The following is a 14,864-nucleotide window of genomic DNA, read 5'->3' on the forward strand; positions in this document are numbered from 1 at the left end:
GTGGATTTATCTATATTCAGTAACTATTTTTGAATTTTTAATTTGTAATTTTCGTCTTTCTATCTTCCCTTTCCTTAAAACCTCTTCTATTCTGGTACCAGGGGTAGCTGACAGCTGACACTACCCTCTATAACGCAACCTTCACGTTAAAAGAAGCCTGGTAGGTTTCTGAAATATGTAATGGAGTCTGTCCCCACCGTTCCCCTGTCCATTTCCGTCTGATCACTATATTCTCCCCATCACTGCAATTCATAGATTTAGACGAATTGAAATTGGATAAAGCTGTGCATGCTCGCTATGTAGGCACAACCCGGCTTCGCTATCCTAAAGCTATTCCCTCAGTTTTACCAATAAATCAAACATCAAATTTTCTCCCATGAGTTCATCATCTTGGTAGATACAATTAGATACATAGGGCCGGTATTTCAGTGTACTCGGGAATGTTACGAGTCGGATTGGATTGACAGGAAACCTACCCGATAGCAACTTGACGAACAAAATATATCTCAAGCCGAGCTTAAAAAGGAACTGAAATACTGACCTATAGCTTCATACAGTATGCCGTAGATTGATAATGTTATATAAATGAGAAGATGGCCGACCCCTGAGCGTGTTGATGTTTTGATCGCCGGCCGCCCCCTCCCGCACCGTGTATATATTGCGCCCGTACGTCGTATTGAACTCTCGCTGTCCTCTCGTTCTCAACTCATGTGTACCGTGTCGTTACCGCGCGGAGAACGTGCAATCCGCTAACCACAATAATAAATATCTGCTGGGACTTGTGACAGAATGCTAGCCACATTTCTACAGCCGAATTTAAAACCCCAGTGACAGACAAACACTACGATTGGTCTCTTGCGATTGACAGCGGCAATTTCGCGTATAGCGCGCAGCGCTAGAAATCTAAATTGCTATAAATCTCTCAAAAATCATTTATATTTCTTGAATTCGTGATAAAAACAGGGTATAATTCAGTAAAAACAGTGTTTTTAGTATTTTTTTTCAGTCGGTGTTGTTGACATTTGGCGGTTTTTCGGTTTGTTGTGTATAATATCGATTGGAGCTCCTGTCAGATAGGTTTTCAACAGAGAGTTACATCTCCCTCGCAGTTGTACCGTCTGTCTCTCAAGTTCCAGAGTTGCTGAGCAGCATGTTAAGGTAGCTATTAACTTATTGAATATTGTCATTAGTTATTATGTCTCCTCGGGTGTCGGGTGCCCGGTGTCCGGTGTCGTGTGGTGATGAAGATGCCACCAATGAACAATTCGACTGCAATGCCGACTGCCGGGTGCTAAGTGTGATTTAAGCTCGGAGTAACGATGGATAAGACGCTCAACTGATGCTGCGAGTGTTTCTCTCGGCAGACTTGCGATTATGTTTATTAGATAATTTCTATTTGATACGTTCATTGTTCTTCCTTTTCCTGGTCTCCTAGGAGAGGATACATTACTGAGAATCTAAATATTTTATTAATTTAATACTTACATATTATTTGAACTGTTCAAAAAAAAATATCATATTTATTTGCCGTAGGTGGAAAAATGTATTATTTTTTTTTTGTAAAATTGTGACAGTACTGTAGCTTTGTGCACACCACGCCAACCGGTTTCGCGTAAAACTGTTCTGAAGCCGGTAGTAGTTTTTTACAAGTAATTAATGCATTTTAGATAGGTATACGTTTTTTTATTATAATGAAATATTCATTGATTTATAATCTCATATAATCTCTTCAAATTATCGGTAATAATAAAAAAATTTGATGACTTGTATAGCGCCGTTTTTGTGCAAAATCACCTCAAGGGCGCTGTGGACACTGCTATAATGCACAGCTTTTTTGCACTATGGCGGGAATCCAACTGGTAATTTATTGACTAAAAAACAAGAAAAATATGTTTTAATTTAATTCTGGTGGTCGTTAGGGGAGGTCATTTAGATGACCATTAAAAAAATTACCAGGACGTTATTATTATTAATTATTATAAAAACTGTAGAAATATACAACAATTTTAACACCAAGTCATTTAAAGATGTCTAGTCTAAAACAATACTCCTTTATATTTATAAATTCCAAACACAAGAAATAACAACCAACACGTATATTAGAAACGCTAGATCTCAGGTCGAAATATATCCAACAAGCAACTATAAATACAACATTTGGGGAAAAGGTTCCTATACTATGGTACTAAACTCTACAACAAAATCCCACTCTCATTCAAAAATCAGAACGATATTGTAACATTTTAATCTCTAATAAAAGCTGGATACAAAACATATGAAACATCAGAAATAGAAAATATACTGACACCAAATACAGACTGAAATCGAAACCACTCAACTGAACTAAAATACACCATGTAATATAAGTATTTCAGAAAAACCCTACATAATATATTAATTACTTTTATTTTATGTTTCCGATTTTGTTGTCCGGGTTAAATCTTCCCCATAGGAAAAACTAAACCCTTCCACTCACTTTTCCACAAATGATCAGCTAGTCAATCAACATAATGTAAGTGCATTATATAAGTAAAATAAATACAAAACAATACAAGAACAACAACACGTCAACTCACCAGATATCAAATGGGAAAAAAATTCACCGTCTCCAGATATTTTCATATCAGAGGGTTCGGCTCGGTAGAACTTCTAACTTCTAACAGGGCCTATAAATCCTACTGATCCCTCAACATAAATATTTAAAAAATCTTTTGTTATCCTACATGTATTCAAAATGACCGACTTTTGCATCTTCATATATAATTTTTTTGATAGATCTAATACGCCTAAATTTTTAATTAGAGAGCTAGGTATAATGCCAGTAGCCGAAATAACGAATGGTAATATTTTTATAGTCTGAGAATGCATATTATTAATACATATTACTTCATATTATTCTTACTACTAATAACATTATTATTATTTGAAGGACTTATCCTATATTATCCGATGTTTTATTAACTCACATAATTGCTAATAATCGGAACTATATTCTTACGTATAGTATGGAAGGGATAAGTAGATAAGTCAGTGGAATGCTACACATTTTTATTATGTGTTGCTACCATTTTCCGGAACCACAAAAATCAAAGGTGATTTCAAAGACCTACCTAACAAATACTTCCCGTTCCATTCATTCTGGTTTTATTTTGTACCCGTCAAAATATTTTTTTAAATACAAGTGAAAAATAATAAAATTAATTTTATAAAAAAGGGCATCTAAGCTGACCGGGCACCCCCAACTATTTTAAGAATGGCAGCAAAAATTTATTATACTTACCGTAAATAAGAATTGCCTTTTTTATGTGAAACCGCACAAGAGTCCCAACTACTCCCAATTCCAAGCAACGTTACAATTCTGAATACTGTTCTTGCACTAAAGCGATACTGAGATTATCTTCCACTCTGGAACGTGCCGCAAATATACTATATATTATTTTAAGTGAGTAATTTGCGAAATAAAGCAAACAAAATTTGATTTGCGACTTGCCTTGACTTCAGCCTTATTCATCTTAATTTTAGAATTCAACTTTAGTAACATAGTCAAAATTATTTTGTTATCATTATTAAAGAGGAATACGCTTAACATTTAAAACGTAGAACTTATCGCCTTATTTTATTGAAACAACTTGTATTATATTTAAAATCAAAGAAAGTAAATGTATTCTTGTGAAATAAAGATAAGATTAAATAATAATAATATCTGCGTGGACCGGTTTCAGAGTTCAGACATTCAGAACCAATACACTATTACAGCATGAGTATACTAACGAGTTTTACAGCATCCCAATCTAAAGGTTTCCAGATACTAAAGTTGCTGGTTGTTTTGTATCATAATTTGTTGTTTTGCCAGACGGTAAGGTCGCCGGGGTTAACAGACTCAACGAGATACCACTAAATATGTATATATACGTGTATGATGTTATTTTATTAGACACATTAAAAGAAAGTACAAGGAAAAATACTTTAGCAAAACCACAGACATATTTCATTGTATTTACATACCAGGTAGGGCAAAGAATTTTTTAATATAATTACCCAGCTCCGTGAACAGCCAACTTCTGTTTACACTAGGACAATGGGTCCGGATCTGAGACAATACAATATTGTGAACTATGTATTATGTTGCTAATGCCATTTCAAGCAACTTTTCTATTCTGAATGGTAGACTTGGATCAGGGCGGTAATGAGATTACGATCTGTCTACCACTCAAGAATTGGAAAAGAATTACTAGTGCTTCCTCCCTCCTACAAGACGTTCACTTCTTCCTCTCCTCAAAAATACCCTCCACACAGCATCCCCAAAGATGACATCGCCCCTGCGAGAAATTAGTTTAATATTCATCAGATGGCTTTTAGCAGTGATGTTACAACTATGGTTTTGATTTGTCGTACCTAATCGCTGGCTATACATCTAGTTATTTACATTTTAGTAACTTATTTATACATCTCTTATTTAGTTATACATATTATATTAAACATATTGATGAATACATGCCTTTTAATTTAACATCTGATTGTGATATCATAATATATTACTCAATCACATACTTAATGGGAATTCTTAATTGAATATTCGATATCCATTATCATAATCGAACGGTAATTATTTGAATAATGGTTTCTAATTGTATGATAATCGATTGGATAGTCAAGTTGACTGACTGAAATGTGTTACGACAATTGATTGAATGATCGTAATTGTTCATTTAAGAATCATGGCATAAAATACATTGCAGTTCCCTCATCATTTATAACATCTTTAGTAGTTCTTTGAACAGTAGAAATTGCATCCAATAAAATATTTTTCTCTTATTTGATAAATCAAAACCAAAACGTCATTTGAAATCAAGAGGTTTGTAAAAATTATAATTATAAAATTTATACATAAAAATTTTCCCACCTAAATATTTTTAATTGAATTATAAACTAAATATTTTTGTAAAATTTAAAAATTATGAAAATTTAAGAATTATACAATTTGTCACAAAGAAACATCACTATCTCAATGAACAATCCTTTTTCAAACTTCTTCAGGTAGGTGGTACTATATTGAAAAAAAATGCGAATGAGAAAGTCAAAATAAGAAGGACGATTTCACATTAAAAAAAAAAAAATCTTTACTGAACCTAAGTCAAATCAATAATGCAAATATCAAATTTCCAAAATATATTTAAATTGTTGCAAATATCAAATGTCGAAGATATATTTAAATTGTTGCAAGTATCAAATGTCGAAGATATATTTAAATTGTTGGAAGTATCAAATGTCGAAGATATACACGGTGTCCGGAAACTCGTAGTACAAGCGGGAAACTGGAGAATCTACACCACATGGGGAACCCAAAAAAACATAAAGTTTTTTGATTTGAGCATTTTCAAAAAAAAAAAAAAAAAAACCAAAAAAATATATTTTTCGGCTATTTTAGGGTTAAAGTTTTTTCTGGTGTTTAGGGTTGAATAACAGATGTTTTAACCCTGCAGAGCAGAAATATTTTATGATTACACCGGGTTAAATGAAGGGTGATTTCAAAATAATGCTTCAAATCCGAGTTTCTTCATTTGTTTTACTTTCAAATAGTTTTAATTAGTTGGGTACTTTGATCTTCAGTAATAATTTATAAGAATTTGATTTTAAAAAAAAAAAATTTTAAAAAAAAAAATCAACTTCAAACTCGATAACGAAAGCTCAAATAAAAAAAAATATACTACAAAATCGACTCCAAATGTGATGTAGATTCACCAGTTTCCCGCTTGTACTACGAGTTTCCGGACACCCTGTATAATATATATTTCGTGTGATTATTTCGTTTCCAATTATTATTGAATTATACCCCTCTGGTCACAGTAAAGTTTTGCTAGATTTATAAAGTGGATCAGCATTTTAAATATTATAACGTTATCATAATTCAATGCCACAAGAAGCTGGAAGACTAGTTCTTCGCTATAATATTATTATTATTGATAAAATGTGCAGAGGATGCCGCAGATCTAATAATAGTTAATTCCAGCGGCCATCGCATCTCTGTTCTTTTAGCATTCAACAAACCAGCTTAGGTATAAAACGAGTAGTTAATAGTTGAAACAGGTTTAAATCTCGTTTGATTGCATTGCATTTATTATACTAAAACCGGTTCTTCCCACCGCCCGACAGAATGGTATAATGTGTATTTTTAAACACATTAATTGTTGCCATTGCGAAAAAGCCAGCTTCTAAAAATCTACTGACTATCTGTTAGTGTCCTGTTATTTGTTTATCTAAATAAACTAGCCAAAATGTGGTTAATGCATTGGATTTGGACACATTATTTGTTATTCACAAAAGAAGAGAAACAAGAAAACCACTGGAACATTTAAATTTTAGTTAGGTTCTTTAACCTTCAACCTAGTACAGTGTGCTAGGGGTAAAATAACAATCGCCCGCTGTACGCCGGATACTATTTTCGTAATAACACACTTGTTTTTTGCAAAATATTGTTTTTGTAAATTGTACCGTCTTACTAGATATCTATTATGTGTAGTTTTTCTAGGATAACTACTGTATTCAGAGAAATGTTTTCATCTTATATTATATTATGAAGACGTACAAAAATTTTGTACACTTTTATTACATTTTCTAGATAAATTATCGTCCTTCACAATAAAAATAAGTCATATGAGTATTTCCTGTAAATAATTACCGTACCATGACTTTTTAAAATCGGAATTATAACATTTAACTTGGAATTTTGCTCATATTTGCAAGTGATGAAACGACAAGCTAGAAAAATATTTAAATATTTTTTTTCCTTGCCAAACGAATAAAATATATTTTATTTGCTAGGAGCATTTTTAAGGTTTGAAATACCACAAAATCGAGAAGTGCGGTGAGATATTAGCAAATCCAGGAATGATTCGCTGGCATACGACACGCGTCGCATCGGCACGGATACAAACGTCAGAAATCCGCGGTGGATTTCTCGTCATACTAGGGGTTAAGCTACAGTGGTTTTTACGAGAAGAATCATTTTGGCTTACTTGTACCTACCTTTTTGTTGTGTAATTATCCAAATGGCAAAATAGCATACACAACCATAGGGTTGATTTTCTTTAAAGATAACTTAGCATGTGTAGTCGTTTGGTTTGACCTCTGCAGCTAACACTGGAAAACAACTTTGTTGCTATGAAACCTTTTATGTATATTTTTTACAAAACACATTTTATACAAGCTATATATATATAAATATATATTCTTAAATAATCGCAAAATCATGTTTATTGCGACATTATAATTTCATGAAAATACATAAATTTGTATACGCCACTTTTATCGACATGATATATGTATATATATATATAAAATCACAATTACAATGTGATTGAAATGGATACTGGGATTTGTGGTATATTTTATTTTGGCGAGAGACATACGCACAAACTTAAAAAATGTTTTATTTCTAACTACATAGCAATTCCTAAGAAATATAAAACTCATATGTTCTGATAACTTCCTTGATTTCATTTATATTATTTTTATAGCAAAATATCTACGAAGGTATATCGTTTTATTTTCTAAGAAGCTATAAATTCTTCTAACATAATTTTTCGATTTCACACCGAATTAGTTATAGCATAGCAAAACAGAAACAAAAATATTTTTTTCAATTTGCGGTGCATAATAATAATACAAATATAATCCGTTCCACATTATTTAACGTTTTTCTTTGATAATAAATAACATATTTTATTTAATATCGAACTTGTACTGTGTTGGCAATATGTTAAAACTACCTAAAACGTTTTATTTATGCAAATTTTGTAATAGCTTCATTCTGCATTGATCATAAAATAAATAGCGTATTCTGAGAATCAGTAAAACGTTTCTTTTCTTCTATATTTTTTTTATTTGGAGATCCTGGCTTAATTATTATTAGCATAATATAAACATGAACATTTCACGAATGCGATGAAAAAAAACACGTTTTATTTCAAAGCTTAATTCTGAGGAACGGAAATCAATAAATTTTCGCAAAGAAATCTAAAATAATTTATTCCAAAATTAATTTACATAGGAATTACCTAACTGTATATACTTATGTAGTTTAAAATATTCTATTCAAATTTTATTAATAAATAAATCTACCGTGTTCAAATTAATGTTTACTCATTTATTTAGTTGCTATTCGCGTTACATATTTAATTTATTTATTTATTTATTTATTATTATTATTTATTATTATTACATTTATTACATACAAGATATACAAATATAAAAGGAAGCTTTGACTGTCCAACTAGGAAGTTTCCCGTTTTAGGACAGTCAAATTGGCAGGTTGCGTGTACATAATTCCAGGTAGGTACATGTAAAATATAAAATAAAATTAAAATATAACATATAAATGTAAGAAAGAAAAATAGAAAGAAAATATTTTTTTAGGAAAATACAATTTAGCAGTAATGAACAATAAAATCCAGATAGGTACATGTAAAATATAAAATAAAAATATAATATATCAATGTAAGAAAGAAAAATAAAAAAAATATTTTTTAGGTAAATACAAAATACAAAATCGAGGAAATCAACTCAGACTACGTTTTTTAATAATTTTTCGGAATCTGTCCTACCTAAGTCTAATAACCATTTAGTAATTTTAGTACCGAAGGCTGATAATTCACATAGTTTAAATTGAGAGGGGATTTTGTTGTATATTTTTGGTCCCAGGTATGAGAAAACTTTTTGATAAGCCGCAGTATTGCTAGTTGGAATAGAAAGGTCGTTTCTGCTCTTACTTCTGGTGTGATGATTATGATCGACTGTTATCGTTTTGTTTTTATTTTTGTGGACGTAGATTGTTATTTTTTTTATGTAACACTGTCGAACATCAAGCACATTAAACTCCTTGAAGAGAGCGTCGCTCGAGTATCTGAAGGGTTTCTTCATAATGACGCGTAGAATGGATTTCTGTGCCTTCAGTAGCGGGTATAATATTGTTAATCCTGTTCCACCCCATCCAATGCAACCGTAGGTTATGACGGTTAATTTGCTAATCTACATTTAATAATAATAACTTTTATTGAAATAACTTTTCTTTTAATAACTTTTTAAGGTTATACCCATCAACGTATGTATAATTTATCATTGAATAAGAAGATAATATTAATAAATCGGAACATGAAACAGAACAAAAGGTAACGGTCTCAACTGGTTAAAAAGTCATTTACACTAATATATAAAAATCCGATATGTTTATCCGAGACTATCTAGGTTACAAATAAATTCTTTAAACTGTGTAATCATTCAAAAAGGTAGTATCCAAAATTATGTGAAAAATTAGTTAAAGATAATATTGTTTATTCTGAATTTGAAATAAAAAATTGACAAAAATGAATAAAAAATGTAATTGATGTTCTATTTTTGTAAAGCTGTCAAAATCAGTCAACCTACATTACTTAAGTAATAAAAACAAAATATTATTCAATCGTTGTTCTTTGAAAAATCTCAACTTCGGGTTTGACAAACTCTAAAGCCGGTTTTAGGGGTATCTGGCCTAAACAGGATATAATAAGCACAACTTATTAGTGAAGTGTGCTGTGTGCTTTGCATAATAAGGATAATATTTCACTGTGCATCGGAGATTTAACCGAGAAAACTTTAATGCATTGAAACAATTAAGAAAACATTACTAAGCTGAAGATCGCGGGTTCAAATCCCGGCGTGCGCAAGTAAATTTTATTTAGTTAAATTTTGTAATTTCACAAATGCCTCATTCAAAATAATATATAGTATACTTGCAGCACAGTGCAAGATGCTCTCAGTGGAAGATACTGAAATATGAATCAGTGGAAGATTCCCTGGTGTAAGACCACCACTCAGAATTGAAACGTTGCTTGAAATGGCTTTGGCCGTGTTTAGTGACCAGATCTGAATAGCCAGGTACTTCTCCACCTTCCTCCTCCGCATTTCCTTTCCCTCCCCACTATATTTAGCCTCGCAACATACCCCAATTGGGGATGCCATAGTCTCACTGGTTCCAGACGATTGGGAGCAGTTGGGACTCTTGTGCGGTTTCACTTAACATAAAAAATAAACATTGTTGTGGTGTCCTTGATACTTGCAAAACGGTACAATCGTTTGGTGATGTCGTAAGCCATTAATAACAACATAAATATAACTCAACACGCGACAGATAACACATGCAGGAGATCGCAGAGAGATTTAACTTCCTCGGTATCACCCTTGAATCTAACCAGCTCTGATAGGATCCAATTATATCCTTGATCGTCGGTCCATCCAGCGTCCAGTCGCTGCACATGATTGCATCTCATCCACTGTCCTCCTGTACTGTCTGTCTGTGTCTGTGCTCCGGGTGATTGTCACGTATCTTTGCAATCAGCGAATGAACCTTACATGGGATGACGTACGGGAAATTGTGGGTGTTAGGCCCGGTATAACAGTCAATCCGTATATCTTTACTATGTGCGATGTTCCTCGATAAAATTTAAGCGGGCTAAATCGGCCGCTTAAGCCTTGGTATAAGCCACAAAAGAGTTCCCTTATTAGACACCGAGGCGCTAGCAGTAACAAATGTCAAATATGAACTATATTGGTATAGAGCATAGATGTAGCAATCACGTAGATAGTAATTTGGTGTTAACCCTTCAGGCCTCAGAAGGACATTACTAGCCACAAACATCATATTCCATTATAGCCTCTAAAAGACAAATCTGACCGGGGCTTCAATACATTAAAAGTATTTTTTTCTATAATGCGTAGATATGTGATATGTTCGTCATTGGAAAGATAAATAATTATTCTTCACAGTTTGTATTAAATATTTATACATTATTTCATGTATTACATGGATAAAATTTTAAAAAAAATTAAAAGTATTTCGGCATTTTTTCATTGAAAGTAAAAATATTATTTACATAGACATATGAATATTAGTAGACCTGCCCTAAGTGATTAAAAGCGTATTATCCCCACTCCCCATACCGGTTCCATTGGAGCCGGCTGTGCTCGCGTATGGCCTCAAGTGAAATTTGAAAACGTGACGTTATCATTCTTGTGCAAACTATGGTCGAGGCATCATCGGTTCATTTTACCAAATAACACGGCAAAATGTTGACTTGTGCTATGAAAACTTGTAAAAATAGATGTGAAAAAGAGAATAAACCCAATTGTCGTATTACATTCCATATATAAGCATTATTTTACTTTATTTTAAGCATATTCACATCGTATAATATGGATCAGTTGTAGAAACACAATATACTATCACATCGAGAAACGTCTGGACGCGAAACACAAAGCTGGTTGGTTGCTGGGAAGTAAATTATGAACATTTATAAAAGTGTCTTAACTAAATACTTAAACGAAATATTCGACTCTGAAAATACAACCGAATTTTTTTGCCGAATTTGGACTTCGCAAATTTGTTCATAACGTGGCGAGTAATTTGCGCTCCCATGTAAAAATGTCTATTCATTCAAAAGCAGATTTTACTTTTAAGAAGTAAATGGTGATATTATAATGCGAGATGCCTATTTACTGTCAGATTGATTTATTGACGAATCACAGTCAGCTTCACCCCCTTCGTTCTTCAACAGTTGATTTTACCCCTCGCCATTATCTTCTCGTCTATTAATTCCTATGTCTGTGATTATTTATAATTTTTTTTTTGTATAAACTATACAAAAAGTAAAGTGACAGTTTTATTACTTATTACCTACTAAAAGAAAATGTTTTATAAATATCGAATTTTTTCAAAATTATGGACGTTCCGAGTCAAAATGTCCTGGTAAGTTTTTTGTCAAAATTTCATGTTTGATATTAAAAATATATTTTTAGGATTTTTTTTTTTCAAATGCAAATATTTCAAAGATAATTTTATGTAGTTTCTAAATTAGCATTACTAATAACGACAACTTCAAAAATAACTACACATTTTAGATACCTACGGAACATTGGTAAAAATATTTAAAAACCTGAAGGGTTAAATAGAAAATTAAAATCAGCCGCGCTAAGCTCGACATCCAACCAAGCCTAGCTATATTTCGGGCCTTATGTTTATTATGGCTGTGATTCTGCGCGATAAAGGTGTAAATGATCTCTTGTGAGAACCTTTAGCATAATGTAAATCAAGATCAATTTTAATAACTTATTTTGATTTTAATAAAACACTGTTTATTTAAAATCCTGACGATAAATCTATTATTAATTATCTAGTGTTTTTGTTGCAGTGTAAATAAATTAGCATTTATTGAAATATCATTTTTACGGTTTCATATAAAAATAACAATACTTTTAAATAACAAATAGTAACGATAATACTACTCGTAAGTAGGTACCATAATTAATTTTCTAAATAATTTAATTGTATGCTTTACATTACCAACCTCACCAGGAACCTGTTCTGAGGTAGGTTACAAGATTGTTCAATAAAAAATATTTCACTGCAATGTTATTGACAGATTAGATTATAAATATTGATTAGATAGTATTCAATTTAAATATGAGAATTAATAATGTAGCTAGTGTGTAAAAGAAGAAGAAAAAGTGAACATTTACAAACATGTCGTAAAATACCATTACATATAAAGAAAAAAAGGAAGGTGATAGTGTTAGTTATAAATGCGCTTTCTTGCAATTAGCTTACGGGGAATCTTCGCTTACCAAGTAAGAAATACGCTTGTCGTACTAATTATGTTTAATACATTTTATTACCCTGGGACATGCGATTTCATGAAGGTGCGTATAAACAGGACAATATTTCCGCGAGCCACCGCAAGCGACGTTTCGCGCCCTTTGAGGTTGCTTCGTTCCTTTCCCATAATTCGCGGCTCGGCTGGCAGAAATTGTGTCATATTTATACTTTACAGCATTACAATCACCAATCCGCTAGTTAATAAAGTAAGAAACAATCATTGAGGTATCTCAACGGAAACAATTAATTTATAAAACTCACCACGGATGAAGGTTAAAATGCGTTTATTCTTACAAAATAAATCATCACGCATAAAATTCTTTAAACAGATTATTGCAAGAGATTAACATGCTAATAGAAATAGTTTAACATAATATAAGTAAGAAACCTAATTCTCTTTAGAGTGCACAGTAATAATTATTATTACTCCATTTACAGCCTTACTAAAATATTAAAGGACCGTGTATTTGAAAACCTTACTACCTAATTGAAACGTAAAACAGAAACTGACATACTCGTAAAATAGTAAAATAGTATACATTTATTATCTAATCAAATAGGTTTGTTTATCTGTTGTAACTTGAAGTAATAATTATTTTCTCTTCGTATTTTGGAATTTTCCAAAGGTATTTGAATGTTCCATATAATTCTTCATTTTGAAGATGTTGTAAAAAGAAATACCATTGTAGAAAGTAGATAAAATTAGCTTTTTAATTAAATTATTTTTCTGTATTTGAAATGTTTAATTCAAACGTGAAAAGAGTTGTAAAAAGACCTTGCCATAAACATTTTTAATTAAAACGTCGAAAAATTTCAGTTTTTTCGCAGCGCAGTTAGTGACATTTTTATTAGTAATAATTCGAAATAAAAATTGTACAGACTTTGTACAATTTGTAACAAAAATACCGATTTAAATGATTTTTAATTGGTGTTTAACTTAATCTTAGTAAGTTTTCTTTATAGAACTACCTATAAAGAAAACTATAATTTCTTACAAGAGTTCAACGCGGCTCTAGTAAAAAAGCCTATTTTATTAAAATAGCTCACAATGTATTCCACTTAGATCTTCCTAGAAATGTAGGTTCCTTGCGAAAGGTCGCCGTGGACAATGGTCATATCGAGTTCCCAGGACAGAGTATAGAATCGCGAAATGTATATGTGTTACCGCAAGTAGTACAACCCGCCAATGGTAGTGTATTTGCGGCCAGTCAAAGATTTGTATGCAGGTGCATAAGAAAGTAATATACCATTATTTGAGTAATAAAAAGACATTGCTTTTTTCAATTCTTTATTTAATCATTGAATAAAAAGATAACGCTAATAAATCTAAAAAGAACAAGGCACAGAAAATAAAGTAGAAAGTAGAGAATAGCCGATCAACGCTGAGTACACGTCAGCTAGTATTATATATTTCAAATTCAGAATTGACCATATTATCTTGCAACTAATTTTCCCCATATTTTTTGGCTGCTATCTTTTTGTAGGATTTTTTTATTTTTTTTATACGAATACCTCACAAGAGTCCCAACAGCTCCCGTCTGGAGCCAGTGAGACTATGGCATCCCCAATTGGGGGATGTTGTGAGGCTGAAGGTAAGTGGGGAAGGGAAAGAGGAAGGTGGGGAAGTACCTGGCTATTCAGATCTAGTCACTAAACACGGCTAAAGCCATTTGGAGCAACGTTTCAATTCTGAATGGTGGTCTTACACCAGGGCGATACTGGTAGTATCTTCACTCTGGAACGTGCCGCAAATATACTATATATTATTTTAATTACTTTTTAATTAATTAATTGTGAAATAACACAAATTAATCAAATAAAATTTATTTGCGTACGCCGGGTTCGAACCCGCGACCTTCGGAATGGCAGTCCAATGCGTTACCACTGGACTATGCCGGCCGTCATTCTATGTTCTATAATTTATTTGTAACCCATATAGTATCTGGGATATATATATACACCTATCCAAATTTTATTTTTGTGGGACACCTATTGTCTTTTTCTATTGATTCTTTGTTTCATCATAATATTTACATAATAGACCCAATAGCTGCGTCCCGACCTAGACGAGTGAGAGCAAATATCAAGCAATAGTTGAACGTTAATGCAAAGGCCGAAACATTATTACGGACACAATTTGATTTCGTGAGCCCTTTCGACGCATGTTTTTGCTGGTTTG

The 14,864-nt window shown here is 32.1% G+C and overlaps 1 protein-coding gene across 40 annotated transcripts in view; it reads left to right on the plus strand.

The window, feature by feature from the left end:
• Window positions 1-659: 659 nt before the first annotated feature.
• The window catches only part of LOC149411379 (inter-alpha-trypsin inhibitor heavy chain H4-like), a 54,640-nt gene continuing 40,435 nt past the window's right edge, over window positions 660-14,864 (plus strand). For 24 of the 40 annotated variants that reach the window (XM_089647257.1, XM_089647273.1, XM_089647261.1 and 21 more), the window contains exon 1: window positions 661-1,158. In XM_089647257.1, coding sequence (XP_089503383.1) covers window positions 1,151-1,158 — 8 coding nt within the window. In that variant the 5' untranslated portion in view covers window positions 661-1,150. Of the gene's footprint in view, window positions 1,159-14,864 lie in introns of all 40 variants that reach the window. The other 16 variants (XM_089647243.1, XM_089647254.1, XM_089647247.1 and 13 more) reach the window with 1 other exon arrangement.

The sequence above is a fragment of the Hesperophylax consimilis genome, chromosome 26 (assembly GCF_061612785.1).
Source record: "Hesperophylax consimilis isolate HC1 chromosome 26, BYU_Hcon_1.0, whole genome shotgun sequence".
Classification (NCBI taxonomy): Eukaryota; Metazoa; Arthropoda; class Insecta; order Trichoptera; family Limnephilidae; genus Hesperophylax; species Hesperophylax consimilis.